This window comes from Trichechus manatus, unplaced genomic scaffold (genome assembly GCF_000243295.1).
Source record: "Trichechus manatus latirostris isolate Lorelei unplaced genomic scaffold, TriManLat1.0 scaffold00107, whole genome shotgun sequence".
NCBI lineage: Eukaryota > Metazoa > Chordata > Mammalia > Sirenia > Trichechidae > Trichechus > Trichechus manatus.
The window spans coordinates 2,579,740-2,598,875 of NW_004444043.1; the positions used below are offsets into that span (position 1 = coordinate 2,579,740).

At 44.1% G+C, this 19,136-nt stretch overlaps 1 protein-coding gene across 1 annotated transcript in view; it reads right to left on the reverse strand.

Annotated features, from left to right (window-relative positions):
* Positions 1–19,136, reverse strand: part of PSAT1 (phosphoserine aminotransferase 1) — a 30,660-nt gene that overhangs the window by 7,879 nt on the left and 3,645 nt on the right. The window contains exons 3-7 of the mRNA XM_004383278.3: positions 16,251–16,320; positions 12,550–12,755; positions 11,541–11,713; positions 8,387–8,556; positions 862–990 (exon numbers count right to left, since the gene is read on the reverse strand). Of these exons, the coding sequence (XP_004383335.1) occupies positions 862–990; positions 8,387–8,556; positions 11,541–11,713; positions 12,550–12,755; positions 16,251–16,320 (748 nt within the window). The remainder of the gene's footprint in view (positions 1–861; positions 991–8,386; positions 8,557–11,540; positions 11,714–12,549; positions 12,756–16,250; positions 16,321–19,136) is intronic.

The window sequence follows — 19,136 nt, forward strand, 5'->3', positions numbered from 1 at the left end:
CCAGGATTATCAGGGTGGGCCCCAAGCTCAATGATAAGCATCTTTCTAACAGACAGAAGGGGAGAAGACACACAGAGAGAAAGCCATGTGAAGAAGAGGTAGACACTGGGATGAGGCAGCCACAAGCCGAGGAACACTGGAACCACCAGAAGCTGAAAGAGGCCAGGAAGGCTTCTGCCCTAGAGCCTTGGAGGGAGCACAGCCCTGCTGACATCTTGATTTTGGACTTCTGGGCTCCAGAACTGTGAGAGACTAAACAGCTGTCGTTTTAAGCCACTGAATTAGTGGTCATTTGTTACCGCAGCCCTGAGAAACTAATACAAAGCCAATACAGGTTCATTAGTCATTTGGTCACAAAATTATTTAACTAGGGATGCCCATCACATAGCCAACTCCATTCACAGACAGCAGGCCTGGGATGGGAGCGTCTGGGCTGTATTAAGGGAAGCAGTGAACTTTCTTAACCCAGGAGGCCAGGAGTGGGTGTTTACACCAAGAGTTGCCAGCAGGAGCAAGCTGACAGCTTCCAGCAAGAAGGCATGTTTTTTTTCCAGGTGAGGTATGGAGAGTGGGAGAACGGTCCACCCCAGGGCTGAACTGAGGTTCTTCCCAAGGGCAATGTCTGGTGTGACAGTCGTCACCACCCCCGGGGAGACAGGTTCCAAAGCCTGGGATTGTGGGGATGAGGATGCAGGGAAGGGCTCACCCCTCATGCTCAAGGGGCCCAAGGACCACTCAACCTCCCCAGCACTTCAGTGTCTCAGAGAGAAGTCAATGTGTCCATTGTTTCAAAAGTACACAGTATATACACATTTTAAAATTCACAAGAGGCAAAACGTGAGATAAAATCCATCGACTTACACATAGAATCCTTGAGAGTTATCAATGACATCATAAATCATTTGAGATTTGATGGAGTTAAGCTTCTCCATGGCTGTTGCACCGCCATTGTTCTTAACCCACTCCAGGACCACGCCCATGACATAGATGCTACAATAAAGGTAAAAAACAAAATCTATTTAATTCAGCGTTGGAAATGGGGAAAGACATTTGAGAGAGATTTACAGACTTCATTGGAAATAGACCACAGAAAAGCAAGTCAGGTTTCCTAGGACGGGAGGAAGAAGGAAATGGGGAGTGACTGCTAAGTAGTGTGGGGGTTTCCTTTTGGGGTGATGAAAATGTCCTGGAATTACGCAGAGGTGTGCTGCACAACAGTGTGAACGTACTAAACGCCGCTGAATGGTACTCTTTACAACAGTTAAAATGTCGGAGGCACTGTTTCTGCAAAGGGTGATGGAAAAATATGAAAATGGACAGTGGTGATGGTCGCACAATATGAGGAGTGTAATTAATGTCACTGCATTGCACATGTGAAAAACGTAGGAATGGCAAATGTTCTATTTATTTCTATCACAATAAAAAAATTTTTTTAATGGTTAAAATGCGAAGTTTTGGGTTCTGTGTATTTTACCACCAAAAAAAAACAAAACACATGGGCCCTCTCCATAGCCTCAGATATCTGGCCCCGTGACTCTACTTAACACAAGGGCCTCCTGGCTTCCAATGCACTGCTAACTCACCTTTCTACCCCCATGAAATTCAAACTCTGGAAAATACAGGGGCCCTAATGCTTATGCGGAGCCCTGGTGGCACAGTGGTTAAGAGCTTGGCTGCTAACCAAAAGGCTGGCAGTTCGAATCCACCAGCTGCTCGATGGAAACCATACAGGGTAGTTCTACGGTGTCCTGTAGGGTCGCTATGAGTCGGAATCGACTCAACAGCAACAGGGAATGCTTATGCCTTGATGGCCAATGCACCTCATGCGCAGCCACCACCTGTCCGTCAGCAGAGGTTTGCATGTTGCTACGATGCTCAACAGGCATCGGTGGCACTTCCAGACTAAGACAGACTATGAAGAAAGGCTTGGCAATCTACCTCTGAAAATCGGCCAATGAAAACCCCATGGATCACACTGGTCCAACCTGCAACCAATCACGGGGATGGCGCAGGACCGAGCAGCATTTCATTCTGTTGTACACAGGGCTGCCATGAGTTGGAGGCCGACTCAGTGGCAGCTAACAACAACAACAAATGCTTATGCAGCTTTGTGACTTGCTCTCAATTCTCCCCACTACCAGTGTAATACTTTAAACCGATTTGCCTTCACTTCTAAAATGGCATGTGCCAACACACAGCTTAAGTCTACCTGTCTAAGCCTTCCTGTTAAATGATTAAGTAAATCATGGTACATCCATTCTATGCAATACCATGTTGTTGTTAGGAGCTGTCAAGTCATGGTGACCCATGTGACAGAGCAGAACTGCCCCCATAGGGTTTTCTAGGCTGTAATCTTTATGGGAACACATATCACCGGGTCTTTTCTCCTGCAGAGCCGCTGGGTGGGTTCGAACCAATAACCTTTCGGTTAGCTGCCTACCTCTTAACCGTTGTGCCACCAGGGTTCCTATGGAATACCACACAACTATTAAAAAAAGAAAGAAAGAAAAAAGGTAGGCTGACATAGAAGAGTGTCCATAGTATATTGTTGGGTAGAAAAAAGGAAGTTATAGAACAGTATATATAGTAAAGTTCAATTTGCATAAGTAAATATACAGCTCTGGGTGGGGAGTCCCTGGGTGGTGCAAACTATTAACGCACTTGCTAACCAAAAGGTTGGCAGTTAAGTCCACCCAGAGGAGCCTCAGCAAAAATGCCTGGTGCTCTACTTCCAAAACATCAGCCACTGAAAACCCCACTGAGTAGTTCTATTCTGACACACATGGGTTCGCCATGAGTCACAAATATACTCGATGGCAACAGGTTACAGGTATTAACCCAGTTAAGGGTCTGCTGGGATACACAGCAAGCCGTTACTGGTGGTTACCTCGACAACTCTACACACTTCACAAATCTTTGCTATGAGCAAGTGTTGCCTTTATAATTTTGTAAAGCAATACAAAACATTCCCTGTACACCAGGGCTCAGAAAAGCACACCAGAAAGTCCCCAGGAAATCTCTCCCTGGCTGTTCTGAAGATTCTAACCCCGACGAAATTCTGGAGTTTTCCCAGAAGTCAGCTGGTTGGGTGACGTGCCGACACAGGGCCTGGCATACAGCAGGTGGGCCACATAAATGGCAGACCAAACCAAAATCACATAATACTCAAGAGCAGCTAATGGTATTGCCCAGGCATAATTTCCTAGGGATCAGTCAAAGCAGTAACCATGTGGAGCCCTTTTCCAAGAGGAAAGCTTCCAAAGCTGGTTCCACTACCCACACCCTAGCAGTCCCCAGGCTAATCCCTCCCAGGGGCGGAGGCTAAGCGCTCAGGGCAGGTCTCAGGCTCCGTCTGCACAAGCTCCCATTTTGATAAGAAAGGTGGCCCAGGTTCAAGGTTTTGTGTTTTTATTAGTTACTGTACCTCATACTGCAGCTAAAACAAATTTATACTTGTGGGTTCAGTTAGTTATGGTAAGTAAAAAATGTTTTCAGGAGGGAGAAGGAAAAGTTTAGGCATCTTTTTGTGATACTCACTAATTGGGCTTCATTTGTTCATTTGGAAACCCTGGTGGTATAGTGGTTAAGTGCTATGAATGCTAACCAAAAGGTCAGTAGTTCGAATGCACCAGACACTCCTTGGAAACTCTATGGGGCAGTTCTACTCTGTCCTATAGGATCGCTGTGAGTCAGAATTGACTCGACGGCAATGGGTCTTTTTTGGGTGTTCTACTGAAGGGTTAAAAACAATGACAATGTGGGCCTTTATTCCACCCCAGTTCAGTGGTCAGGGCTACAAGGCAACTATGTGAAGGCTGTTTACCCAGCACAGTTAAAACAAACTTCCCAGGCCCTACTGTCCTTCAGTTTTGATGAAAAAAAAAACACCGTATCTTTTCAAACTAAGGACCTTTTCAAGGACTTCTACTATGTGACACAAAGTTCTAAAATGTTCTGGGAGCCTTATCAGCCTTACATTCAATGACTGGGCAGGGTATTTGCACAAATCTTTATGTGTCCATTTGGAGACTATTCTCACTAAATGAGCTACAATTTTCTAATCTTGAAAGTTTAAGCACTGCAAATGAACTTGAAGCATTTCACAGCAAACCCATGCACAAAGAAACGCTGTCCAGTCCTGCACCACCGCCATTCCCATGATCCGTTTTGAATCAGGCCTTTGTGATCCATACGGTTTTCACTGGCTGATTTTCGGAAGCAGACGTTTTCCTAGTCCACCTTAGTCTGGAAGCTCCGCTGAAACCTGTTCAGCATCATAGCAACATGCAAGCCTCCACTGACAGATGGGTGACGGCTGCGCGTGAGGTGAACCAAACCCAGGTCTCTCACACGGAAGGCAAGAGTTCTAGCACTGAACCTCCAGTGGCCTCATAACAGATGTATGATAATTCCTCAATTATACAGAACTTTTCTCCTTTTCTTTTCTGGCCCCCTGACTCCACACCAGAGCTTGCGTTAAAAAAGGAAACGACAAAACAAGTGAGAGCTGGGGGTAGGATGCGGTGGTGATGCGTGGTCCAAGGGTCAGAATACCTTTAATCCAGTGATTTCACCTTCTACATTTACAGTTTCTAATCAAATATTAACAATCCTGACATCCCTGAGATGGTCTCAATCTCCACTATTCCAGTCTGTTGGGAAAGGAAACTTGGCCCCTTCTCTGCCCATGTTTCTGGCTCTGCCCTCTCCTCAGGCAGGAAAGCTCTGGGGAGGGGGTTCCTACCGAACAGCCTCACCCCTAACGGAGTGGCTGACTGACGGGTCGAGGCTAAGCCAAGGCCTGCACAGGGGCTGTAGGAGAATGACCCCATGAAAGTCACTTCTTTGAAGACTCCAGACACTTTTATCTCAGAGTAAACAGACTGACTTGCTTTTGCACTATTTCCACTAATGACTTTTCACCCTAATATTAACAAAGAGCATGTTAACATACGTGTTACATTTTTAAAAATTTGCTTAAAAGTAACTCTTGGAGAAGGTACCCAGTTATGCCCAGGGTATAACTGTCCCTTCTTCCTCCCAGGGCTGTGCTCTGATCAACACTTGCTTCCTCTCAGGCCACACTTCACACAGTGCTCTCTGACTCCTCCCACTTCTCACGTCCCAAGTCTGTGGTAACTTTTGCCTCACCTGACGGGGAGGCAGGCCCTGAACCCACCTTCTTACAGGTAGGTATGACCACCTCCTACTACCTCCCACCATCATGCAGCCTCATACCTAAGCCCCCTTTCCCTTCTTGCGCCTGCACTTGAGGGTCGCAAACGTGCCTTCACAGCCTATCACGACCAGCTCCTGTTTTAAGGCGGCCAGTGCAGTGGTTAAGCCTTCGGCTGCTAACCAAAAGGTTGGCAGTTCAAACACACTAGCCGCTCCTTGGAAACCCTATGAGGCAGTTCTACTCTGTCCTATAGGGCTGCTATGAGTCGGAATCGACTTGACAGCAACAGGTTTGGTTTGGTTTTTCAGAACCCCAGAAGTAAGATGGCCAGTGAAAGACAAGATTCAGGTCCCTGCCACACCCACACAAATCCTTTACATGCATTTTAGAAACATTTTCAACTGGGGAGAAAACCCAGTGGGGTTTACAGGTGACCAGGAGAGTTAAGCAACCAGAACACCCCATTCCCTGATGAAAGCAAGAGGCACAAAACGCTGAGCTGTTCTGCATCATGTGAGCTGTGAAGACAGCCAGGGGAAACTTCCATCTGAACTCTAAGTTTGAAAAAAAACTCCCTTCTTAGTCGGCACAACCGGACTAAACCAAAGCTAATAAGTTTCCTGAATACAACCAAACACGTCGAGGGACAGAGTAGCAGGGGCGGGGTTCTGGAGACCATGCTTTCAGGGGACATCTAGGTCAATCATTAAGAAAATGTTCTGCATCCCACTTTGGTGAGTGGCGCCTCGGGTCTTAAAAGCTAGCAAGCAGCCAGCTAAGATGCATCAACTGGTCCCAACCCACCTGGAGTAAAGGAGAATGAAGAACACCAAAGACACAAGGACAGTATTAGCCCAAGAGACAGTAAGGGCCACATAAACCAGAGACTTCATCAGCCTGAGACCAGAAGAACTAGATGGTGCCCCGCTACCACCAATGACTGCCCTGACAGGGAACACAGCAGAGAGTTCCTGACGGAGCAGGAGAAAAGTGGGGTGCAGAACTCAAATTCTAGTAAAAAGACCAGACTTAATGGTTTGATTGAGGCTGGAGGGATCCCTGAAGACATGGTCCCCGGACTTTCTGTTAGCCCAAAACTAAAACCATTCCTGAGGCCAACTCTTCAGACAAAGATTAGACCGGACTAAGGGACATAAAATGATACTCGTGAAGAGTGTGCTTCTTAGCTCAAGTAGATACATGAGACTAAACGGGCAGTTCCTGTCCAGAGGCGAGATGAGAAGGCAGAGAGGGTCAGGAGCTGGTTGAACGGACACGGAAAATCCGAGGTGGAAAGGAGGAGTGTGCTGTCACAGTACGGGGATAGCAACTAGGGCCACATAACAATGTATATATAAATTTTTGTATGAGAGACTAACTTGAATTGTAAACTTTCACTTAAAGCACAACTATTTAAAAAAAAAAGAAAACTCCCTTCTTTCCTGTGGTAAATTATATAGCTGGGGGAAGAGTTCTGAAAAGGTCCTGACCCAGGCAGAGCCACTGACTGCACAAGCCCGATCCCCCTCTTTTTAGACTCTTTTAAGAAACCTCCCACCCATGGCAGATAAATTCTGTCGAGTGGAAGAGATGGAGTCAACAGCAATCCATTTTCCCAAGAAGGAACCTTCAAATAGAAACAAGTCCATGCTGGCAATTTTGCTTGTGATTAGGAGTAGGTGACAGGGAACAGAGTGTATGTATCCAGGCTCTCGAGCCAGACTGCCACAGTTCAACTCCCAAATACGGCACTTACTAAAAATATGACCTCAGCTTATAATAGTACCTACCGGGTAGGGTTGTTGGGAGGATTAATAAAGAAAATGGTTTGCAATTGACTGCTAACCTAAAGGATGGCAGTTCAAACCCAACCAGCAGTGTCATGGAAGAAAGGCCTGGTGATCTGCTTCCATAAAGACTACAGCCAGGAAAACCCTATGGAGCAGTTCTACTCCGTAACACATAGGGTGACCATGAGTAGGAAGTGACTCAAAGGCAACAGGTAAAAATAAAGCATCACTGTTTATATCATTAGCTCATAGTTTCCCTGGGAAGATAAATCCATAAACTCTGGCACTTGCAGTAAGCACATTAATTGGAGTCCCTGGGTGGTGTAAACAATTAAGCGCCTGGCTGCTAAACTGAAGGTAAGAGGTCTAAGTCCACTCAGAGGCCCTTTGGAAGAAAGGCTTGGTAATCTACTTTCAAAAAACTCTATGGAACACAGTTGTACTCAGACATACATGGGGTCACCACGAGTCGGAGGCAAGTCAACTGTACCTGGTTAAGTGCACTGATTATATCAACTCATTTAATCCTAACAACCCAAAGAAGACAGTACTATTATTATTTCCAGAGGAAACTGCTGCACAGATAGGCTAAGTGACTTGCCCAAAGTCACACAGCTAGTAAGTAACAGGATTTCTCAGGCAATTGTTAAATCCTAAGTGTCATGAGGGAACCTTGGTGGCATAGTGGTTAAGTGCTACAGCTGCTAACCAAAAGGTCGGCAGTTTGAATCCACCAGACATTCCTTGGAAACTCTATGCGGCAGTTCTACTCTGTCCTATAGGGTCACCATGAGTCGGAATCGACTCAACGGCAATGGGAAAGGTGTCATGAAGACCTTTACAAAACACCTGAATCAAGGAGTTACAAGATAGTGGGGCAGACAGGCTTGCTCTTCCTGAAAACGCTGCAATGCAGCCTCCCACTCAGCTAACGGGAAGCCGGGCTAACAGGACCCCTGCAGATGGGGTTACAAAGCACAAGGGGGTTCCCAGCCAACATGCTTGCTATGGAGCAGACCAGCTTCATGCAGGCCCATCAGGCAAAGAAAAGAAAGTGGGGGAGGCCCAGCCTTTCAAAGTCTCTCGTTTCAAAGCTGAACTGGCTATTTGCGATGCAGGCCACAGCACTTTATCTTCAGAGAGCTTTTGGGTTAATGGTGAACCATCAGGGCCTAGACTACCAAGATTAAACAAAAACATCCACCAAAAAAGGAAAGGAATGACAAGAAGAAAAGCTGATCAAACAGTGCACAGAGGATAAAGGCAGGGAAGGTGAGCTGGGCTGAGAATTATAACAGGATATCTGGGACTATCAGGTCACTGGTTCCTGGAAGCATGCTCTACATTAAGTCACCCCACCTTGAGGGGAAGTAGTGAGGCCCCTCCATTGGTCCACAACATGGGGTGCTGGATTTACCTGAAGCACGGCGGCGTGTTGTACAAGGAGTTGTTTCCAGCTTGCACTTTGTATTCCAAGATGGAGGGGCATTCCCGGAGAGCGAACCCCAGCAGGTCATCACGAATGATCACCACTGTGACCCCAGCAGAGCCTGCGTTCTTCTGAGCACCAGCAAAAATCACACCAAACTTAAAAAATAAAAAAAAAGGAAAGTGTGCTATATTAGGAGCATTTGGTTGGTTGTCACAAATTTATTCAAGCTTCCCACCCTCTTTTCCAAAGCATAATTTCCTCAAGGAATAGACTGTTTCTATGTCTGTTTCTATGTAGGGGACACTCCATTCCCTAAAGGAACCTCTATCAGAGACAGTGAATCAATACTCAGAGTTCCAAGCCCACAGGGTCTGTGTGTCTGGTCCCTCTCATGAGTAAGGTGCTGACCTAAGTCCAGCATTTTAATGGCCTTACAGATATTCACATTCGTATTCACTCTGTGGAGCCCTGGTGGCACAGTGGTTAAGAACTATGGCAACATCTATGTCAAATGGCATAACAAACCTTATTGGGAAGGTGTTCTGCATCCTACTTTGGTGAGTGGCGTCTGGGGTCTTGAAGGCTTGCAAGCGGCCATCTAAGATGCATCAACTGGTCCCAACCACTTGGAGTAAAGGAGAACGAAGAACACCAAAGACAAAAGGAAAGTATTGGCCCAAGAGACAGAATGGGCCACATAAGCCAAAGACTTCATCAGCCTGAGACCAGAAGAACTAGATGGTGCCCGGCTACCACCAATGAACGTCCTGACAGGGAACACAGCAGAGGGTCCCTGATGGAGCAGTAGAACGATGGGATGCAGAACTCAAATACTAGTAAGAAGACCAGACTTAATGGTCTGACTAAGACTGGAGGTGCCCCAGAAAGCATGGCCCCTGGTCTCTCCATCACCCCAGAACTAAAACAATTTCGGAGGCCAACTCTTCAGACAGGGATTGGACTGGACTGTGGGACATGAAGTGATACTCATGAAAAGTGTGCCTCTTGGACAAGTAGATATAAGAGACCAAAGGTGCAGCTTCTGTCCAGAGGTGAGAGGGGAAGGCAGAGAGAGTTAGGAGCTGGTTGAATGTTCATGCGGAATCAGGGGCAGAGGGGAGGAGTGTGTTGTTGCAGAATGGGGTGAGCGGTTGGGGTCTCATAACGATGCATGTTTAAAAAAAAAAAAATTCTGTATGGGAGACTAACTTGAAATGTAAACTTCATTTAATTACATCAATAAAAAAAAAAAAAAAGAAAGAACTGTGGCTGCTAATCAAAACGTCAGCAGTTCAAATCCACCAGCCGCTCCCTGGAAACTCTAAGGGGCAGTTCTACTCTATCCTATAGGGTTGCTATCAGTCGGAAGCGACTCAACGGCAATGAGTTTTTGGTTTTTATTCACTTTGTATACCTCCTTTCTACATTGCAACCAGTCTTTAAAATGGGGCCTCTAACTATCCTTGGAGTCCTTGGGTAGTGCAAAAAGTTAAGACACACAGTTGCTAACCAAAAGGTTGCAGGTTCGAGTCCACCCAGAGGCACCTCAAAAGAAAGGCAGCAGGTGATCTACTTAAAAAAAATCAGCTACTGAAAACCTTATGGAGCATAGTTCTATTCTGACACACATCAGGTTGCCATGAGTCGGAGCTGACTCAATACAACTGTTTTTTCTAAAGTGTCCTTGGTAACCAAAAGGAGGCCGATGCATTAACCACCCTTTACAAAGACACAGACTTTTTAACCTATTAATGTTTGTATAAAAGGACAATCAGCAGATGCAGTAAAGAAGATGGCTGTGGGAAAGAGGGATGGGACGGGCTGCCTGAGGGAGAAGAAATTTCAGAAAACTACAGATGTTTAAAGACACTTTAAAAATTTTGTTGTGCAAGATCTAGAACCCTCTCCCATGTCTTCTTGTGAAACCTTTAATTAATTAATTACTGTGCCAAGTGGAGAAAGGGGGAATGGCCTGGCCCAGTGGGGAGGAGTCTTTTATAGTTGGCATCCTTTAGAATTGCCAGTGCATGGTGATAATAACAAGCAGACCGCCTTTTAGTTGGGTTAATTGTTGTTCTAAAATTCTTTATAATAAAAAAAATCCCCATTGCTATCTAGTTGATTCCAACTTATAGCGACCCTATAGGACAGAGTAGAACTGCTCCATAGAGTTTCCAAGGAGCACCAGGTGGACTTGAACTTCCGACCTTTTGGTTAGCAGACGTAGTTCTTAACCGCTACCCCCTTACTGCATGCATCTGGGTAGACTGCTCCCACCACCCCACCTCAGTGTGCCACTCATAAAATCCATGTCTGGTCGATGCTTCTGGAGTTGAGGTGGGTATAAGGCAAGATGGGGCTCTTTCACATAAGCCCCAAGGGTTTGGATAACATGCATCTTCCCTTGAAGACAGCAAGTCACTCATAGCGTGTTGACCAAAAAAGTTGCCTAAAAGCCACTCTCAAAGGTGGCGAATTCATCAAGGACCTGACTAGACCCTGCGAGGTTATCACTATCATGGGGCCGGAAATGTCAGTATTCTTAAATTTCTACAACCAGTAATAAGCAAGCAACAGTCTGCCTACTTACTAAGAGCTGGTCTGCTTCACGGTCTGCTGGCCCCAGACTCCCAGAATCCTTCTTATCCTGTTGTTGTTAACTGTTGTTAAATCAGCCCCAAACTCAGGGCAACCCCGTGCACAATGGGACAAAATGGTGCCCAGTCCTGCACGATCCCCATGATCGGTTGTGGATCAGACTGTTGTGGTCCATAGGATTTTCATTAGCTGATGTTTGAAAGTAGATCACCAGGCTTTTCTTCCTAGTCCATCTTAGTCTGGAAGCTACACTGAAATCTGTTCAGCATCATAGCAACAGGCAGATGGGTGGTGGCTGCACATTAGGTGCACTGGTCAGGAATCTAAGCTGGGTCTCCGGCGTTGAAGTGGGAATTCTACCACTGAGCCACCACTGGTCCCTTTTCCTATATTATCCGAGCTCTGGGGGCTTATGTCAAACAGCCTCACCTTGCCTTATACCCACCTCAACTCCAAAGCATTGACAAGTAATATACATTACAATTCTTCTAAATAAACTGAGACAGTGGATTCTCCCAGAGCAGCCTGTTATATACGCTACCTTGGAAACATCCACTGGCTTGGATAGGAAGTTTGAGGACATGTCACAAACCAACACTGCTCCTTTGACATCAGGTATAAAATCGAACTCCACTCCATGCACAGTCTCGTTTGCACAGTAATATACATAAGACGCATCCAGGTTGAGGTTCCAGGTGCTTGGATCTGGAATTTCTATCACAGAAAAAAAGTATGATACTTTCCACATTTACTCCCTTCTTTACTTATGCAGATGGGAATCAAACAGGAGATCGATATCTCTCCCCTAGCAGCAAGATTAACTGATTCCAAAGCATTTCCCAAGTAAAAACGCTCTATAATCTTGCATTAGAATCATGGCCAACATCCTAAAAGGATGATCTGTCCCACCCTTTCGACTGTTATTGGGGGCAAAAAGTCTTCAAGAATGGCATGGTGAATATTTGGTTCATTTCTTGTCATCCATCCTTCCTACTTTCATTGATGGTCGAGTGGTTTCCTCTTGGAGCCCAAGCCCTCCCTCACTCTCAGCGCTATGATTCCAGTGGAGCCAATTCCACCCTTAGGCCCAGAGGCAGAATGTGACTCAGGCACAGCACAGTGGCTGATCCAGAATGAGGCACCCGAGACATCAGGCTGTTGCTGGGAACGCTCGGGCAAAGGCACTGAAATGGGGAGAATGTAAGGTCAGGAGCAGCTGCAGCCAAATGGGAGGGGGAAACTTTCCTGACTGTGGAGCCATGAGGGGAGACATCAGGACCTAGAGACATTGCTGGGGCCCTTGATCAAGCCATACCTGAAGCCAAACCAGCCCCTGGACTTTTCAGCTAAATGAGCCTGTAAGTCTTCTTTCTGCACCAGCCAGTTAGTAGTCTCAACTAGTACAGACAATTGCCCAATCTACGTGGTACCAAACTAACTACTCACAAGGGGAGGGAAGAATTAAAAACACCTGCAGACTGCCCTGGGAAGGGGTAACATGACATCTGAGGGTCAGCATTTTTCCGTCCAGCTCATCTCCCATCACTTACTCGTATAGCTCCCAAGTTTGGGGTGGACGATATTTACAGTCCCAAACTTCTTGGCTTCTTCTGCAGCCTTAGCCGACCAAGCTCCTGTCACCACATAGTCAGCACACCTTCCCGCTTTCAGGCCAATCAGGTTTAAGGGGACGGCACTGAACTGGCCAGACCCACCTCCTTGCACAAAAATCACCTTGTAGTTGTCTGGAACGGCTCTGGGCAGAAGCAGAGGTGACAGTTAATACACAGACTCACATGACCAAAGACTGAGAATGAGTAATACTCCACCAGTGCTTTACCTTAAGTGGATTTACTACCAAGACATACGGTAAAATCCCATTAGTTCTAACTTTGTCTTCCCCATTCAGTCATCCATCTATTCATCCCTTTAGCAACTGTTCATTAAGCACAGTGGTGGACACCTAGGGTTATTGTATGGACAGAATCTATTCCTCCTTTTCCTAGTAACGACACCTGATTTTTCCGTTAGAAAACCATCCCTCTGACTCTCAGTCACATGGTTCACTGTGGCCAGCCCCAGCTCCAGGGGAAGAGCACATGACCCAAGCCAGCCAATGGGATTTGGTTCTGAGACCTTTGACTGAACTTCTGGAAAGAGGAACTGTTTCTGTTGAGGTGAAGAATAAACTTGGTGGAGCTAATCCTGCAACCATGAGTGATCATCTTGGTCTCCATGTGGGAAAAGTATGCCCGAGAAGGAAGCTAATCCATAACAAAGAGCCAGGAGAGAGAGAAAAGGGCCTCCCTGACATTATCTAAGCCCCTGAATCACTCCTGCACTTTTCTGTTACATGAGTAGATGCATTCCCTTTTTTGCTCAAGACAGGAAGTTGGCCTTCTGTCACTTGCAACCAAAAGTCCTGAAATATCTACTTGCTAGATGGTACCATGTTATCTGCCAAATGGATACTGGGAAGGAATCTTTGATAACATTTCATGGCTAATCATGTACTACACTGAGATTAAAATTCTTTGTCATTAAGATGATGGCTGGAATGGCTACAGGCAGCAGAATAAGGCCAGCTCCAGAGGTACTGGGCCATGGAAATTAGACTCAAGGTCAGAGTACGGGAATGGGTAAGCAGAAGGCAGATGCCCAGGGCACTGAGCTCTAGCACAGAGGTGTAAGTAAAATAACATAAGGCAGGGCAATGTGATAGGATCTTAGAGAATAAGTGGTATGCAAATATCTTGCTCTGACACCATGCCTGGCCTACAGCAGTGCTCAGTAGAATAATGGGATCAAGCAGTCAGATTTTAGGAGGGCTCTAACCATGAGGTTCAGGCAGCTGGGAGGATTGGTAGCCCAAGGCAGGGTTCTGGATTTATGTTACTCAGATGCAAGGCAGTTTAACAAGGTCAGGAATTGGGTGGGAAGAAACCAGACAGAGGCCTAGTTACAGGGGTACAAGGTAGGAACTTGGCCAGAGGAAGAAAGCATAGGCCAGTAATCTGAACTGGGACCCTAGTCAGAACAGGCTCACAGCCACGTGGGTCAAACGCTGCATCTCCTGGGCTAAGGTTCAAACCCATCCCACCTCCATGAAAGCAAGATCGTTCTGTGAATTACGTGGGGCTCAGCAGGTAGGCATGGGTATAGGAAGCAAGCAATGGTCACCAGTTCTGAACACTCATACTGCAGCGGGCTTCTATGCTCCTCACATAAATATTACCAAGCCTGCCCCATCTGAATCATTCTGTCAAGGCAATTTAGAAGATGTTAAGGATTAAATTACGTCCCCGAAAAAGATAGGTTGAAGTCTTAACCCTTAACTTGTGGAAGTGACTTTGCTTGGAAATAGCATCTTTGAAGATGTTATCAGGTTAACATGAGGTCACACTGACTAGGGTAGGGCCTAATTTTATGACTGAGGTCCTTACAAAAGAGAAGATAGGGAGACCTCGGAAGGAAGCCATGCAATACTGCAGCTATAAGCCAAGGAAAGCCTGGGTCTACCAGAAGCTACCGGAAAGGCATGAAACAGATTCTCCCTCACAGCCTCAAAAGAACTCAACATGCCTAACACCCTGATCTTGAACTCCCAGCCTCCAGAACTGTGAGGCGATGAATTTCTGTTCTTATAAGCTACTCAGTTTGTAGTATTTTTTTACAACAGCCCTAGGAGACTAATACAAAAGCAAAGTTATGTAAAGATCAGTACCGTTCCAATACTGTTAATAAAATTATGCAAAACGAAACCAAACCTGTTGCCGTTGAGTCAATTCTGGACTCAATGAACAGAGTAGAACTGCCCCATAGGGTTTCCAAGGAGCTGCTCGTGGATTCAAAGTGCCGATATCTTGGTTAGCAGCTGAGCTCTTAACCACTGTGCCACCAGGGTCCAAATAATGCAAGGATGGACCATAAAATGTTAGCAATGATTATCCCTCATTGGTGGGGCTATAGAAGATTCCAGTTCTCTTTGTGCATTTCTGTTTTTTCTCAATTTTCTTCGATGAATGTGCACTATCTTTGTGAGCAGGGGAAAAAAAGAGTTTTTTCCAAGGTCACCATATTCGTAGATGTATGTGAGTATATATTTATATAATACACAAAACCTCTCCTTTAAACAGCAATCTAAGATTAAGATTTCCTCTGTCTAGGAAAGACAGTACAGATAACCTAGACCGTTCACTCGAGCAGTAGTTCCCAGATCACAGAACCCTTAAAATTATCCAAACAGCCCAATAAAAATGAAGTTTCTGCAGAGATTCTGATTTAGGAGGTCTGAGTGGAGCCCAGTAGTTGAGTTTTTAATAACTGATCCCCCGACCAGGTGATTGTGACAGAGGTCCATACTTCAAAACCACTGCCTGAAATCATAGGGGATTAATGCTAACAAAGATGACCATTTCTTTGTCATTTAAATCTCTTTTAAGCCAGTTTAATTCCACAGTGCTGAAACTCTTTCCTAGTGTTATGGATTGAATTGTGTCCCCCAAAAAGATATGATGAAGTCCTAACCCCTGTACAAGTAAATGTAACTTTGGGGAAACAGGCTTTTTCTTTGCATATGGTTAAATCATACCAGGGTAGGGTGGGTCTTAATCCTCATCTCTTCTGAGTGGCCTCTTTATGAGGACAGACACAAAAACGGAGTCACACCAAGGGTGAAGACAGCTTGTGAAGACCCATTTACAAGCCAAGGAATGCCAGAAAATAGCCCGGCTGCCAGAAGCTGAAAGGACAAGGAAGGATCTTCCCCTAGCGCCAACAGAGAGAGAGCACAGCCCTGCCAAATGCCCTGAATTCGGATTTCGAGCCTCCAGAAAGGAGTTCCTGGGTGGCACAAATGGTTAAGCACTTCATTACTGCCAAAAGATCAGTGGTTTGAACCCATCCAGAGGTGCCTCAGAAGACAGACCTGGCAATCTGCCTCTGGAAGGTCACCACCTTGAAAACCCTATGGAGCAGTTCTACTCTGCACACATGGGGCTGCCATGAGTCAGAGTCAATTCAACAGCAACTAAGAACAACAACAGCCTCTAGAACTGTGAGAAAATAAATGTGTTCTTTAAAAAGCATCATGTACTAAGACTGAATCTGGGAGGATCTTAAAAATAATATGTTTAATTATGGAATATTCTGGACATAAAAAACAAGTACAGAAAATAATGTCTAACAGACAGCTGGGTATGGAATTATAAAGTAAGAGTCATACAATTTGGTCTTTAAAATTTTAACTTACAATAATTCCCGCACAAGATTCTCTGTGGTGTTAATAATCTTAGCAAAATCTGATGATCTGTGGCTCATTTCTGTGGAGGGAAAGATAAACAACAAAAAAGTTTCAATTCAAAAGCCAACAAGCAGAAGGAACTTTAGAAGTAACTATAAAATTTGCAAGTAAAAAACTCTTAAGATTTCACACACAAAAATATATTAGAGCTAACAAAATTCACCAAAGTTACAGAATATAATAAGATCAGTATTCAAAAATTCATTGCATTTATATGCATTAGCAATGAATAATCCAAAATGGAAATTAAGGAAACAATTCTACTTATACCAGCATCAAAACAAATAAAATATTTAGGAATAAATTTAACAAAATAAGAGCAAGAATTGGACACTGAAAACTACAGAACATCATCGAAAGACATTAACAAAGACTTAAATAAAATCATGGATTGGAAAGCAGAATATTGCTAAGATGTAATGCTCCCTAAATTGGTCTACAGATTCAATTCAGTCCCTACCAAAATCCTAGCTGTATTTTTTTTTTTGCAGAAATTGACAAGCTGATCCTAAAATTCATATGGAAATGCAAGGGATTCAAATTCACCAAAACAATCTTGAAAAAGAAGAACAAAGCTGGAGGACTCATGCGTCCCAATATGAAAACTTACTACAAAGCTGTGGTAGTCAAGACTGTGTGATACTGGCATACAGATAGAAATTAGATCCATGGAGTAGACGTGAGAGTCCAGAAAAAAGCCCAAACATTTATGGTCAATTGATTTTTGACAAGGTTGCCAAAATAATTCCAAGTGGAAAGAATAGTCTTTTCAACAGATGGTGCTGGGACAACTGGATGTCACATGCAAAAGAATAAAGTTGAACCCTTACCTCACACCATACACGAAAAGTAATTCCAAATGGACAAAGACCTAAGTATAAGAGCTCAAGCTATAAAACTCTTGGAAGAAAACAAAGGAGTAAATCTTTATGACCTTGGAATTGGTAATGGATTCTTAGGTATGACACCCAAAGCACAAGCAACAAAGAAAAAATAGACAAATTGGACTTCATCAAAATTAAAACCTTCTGGGCATCAAAGTATACTAATAAGAAAGTGAAAAGATAACCAGAATGGAATAAAATATTTGCAAATTATTTATCTAGTAAGGGTCTAGTATCCAAAATATATAAATCATTCTTAAAACTCAACAACAAAAAGATAATCCAATCTAAAGATGGGCAAAAGATTTGAACAGACATTTCTCCAAAGACGTAAAAATGGCCAATAAGCACATGAAATGATACTCAACATAAGCAGTCATTCAGAAAATGCAAATCAAAATCACAATTAGTTACTACTTCATACTCACGAGGATGACTACAATTTAAAAAAAAAAAAAAAAAGGGACCACGGAGGTTGGAAAAAAACACAAAACTATTGCCCTCAGATCATCTTTAAACTTTAAACCAAAAACATCCCCTAAAGTCTTAACTAGTAAAGAATATCTGCGTTGAACATTATGCTGTTCTAAGAATCATCTATATGGGATCAAACTGACAACAGCAACTCGAAAGTTTACACAGGAAACTTAGGGGGTAGTGAGTTTATGTTGATGGAGGAGGTACAGCTGAGAAAAGGAGGGTGAGAATGGTCGCACAACTTAAAAAATGTCATCAATGGCACTCAACTGTACATATAGAAATTGTTGAATTGGTGTATGTTCTGTTGCGTATGTTTCTTGACAACACCAAAAAGTAAAATAAATTATTTTTTATAAAAAGGACAAAAAATTGCAAGTGAAATCCTAAAGGGAAATTTCAGTGACTTTTGCATTCAAATTTTGTTTGAACCCCAAGACTTACTTAGATTAGGGAAGATCCAATTTGATTTTCAAATTGCAAACACCTTAGCCTTATAATCACAGCAGAGTAATTTTTCAGGTGACAGATTCATTGAATGAGCCATTTACTAACTCATCATTAGGTCCCCTGACTCTTCTCACTGTCTTTCTCAAGAACAGGAATCCATGGCAATCCTGACCTCAGGATGCTCAGAATTCTACATTGTCAGCTCACTTCACAGAAATCTAAGTACATAACCCAAGCCCACAGAAACAATATTTAACAACAACAAGCATACAGTTAACCCCACAGTCTAACACTATGCACCCTTTGGAATTACCAAATAAATAAATAAATAAACTTTAAAACTCACAGGTCCCTCTTCTCCAATAATACACCAAAACCAAAACCAAACCTGATTTCAACTCATAGGGACACTCACAGGGACAGAGTAGAACTGCCCCATAAGGCTTCCAAGGCTGCCATCTTTACAGAAGCAGATAGCCACATCTTTCTCTCACGGGGCAGCTGGTGAGTTCGAACCACCGACCTTTCTGTTAGCAGCCAAGTGCTTCATCATTGTGCCAGCAGGGCTCCTCCCCAATAAGAAAGGGGTGAGAAACTAACAAAGAAATTATTTTTTTTGTTTTGTTTTGATTTTTTTTTATTGTACTTTAGGTGAAGGTTTACAGAACAGATAGTTTCTCATTCGTCAGTACACATACTGTTTTATGATATTGGTTAACAACCCCACGACATGTCAACCCTCTCCCTCCTCAACCTTTTTTATTTTTTTGGTGAAAATATACATAGGCAAAGACACACCATTTCAAAAATCTCTACATGTACAATTTAGTAACATTGATTACATTCTTCCAGTCGTGCTGCTATTCTCACTTTAGATGAAGGTTTACAGAAGTAGTTTCTCATTAAACACTTAGTACACATGTTGCCCTATGACAATGGTTAACAACCACACTGCATGTCAGCACTGTCCTTACTCAACCTGGGGTTCCCTATCACCAGCTTTCCTGTCCCCTTCTGCCTTCTA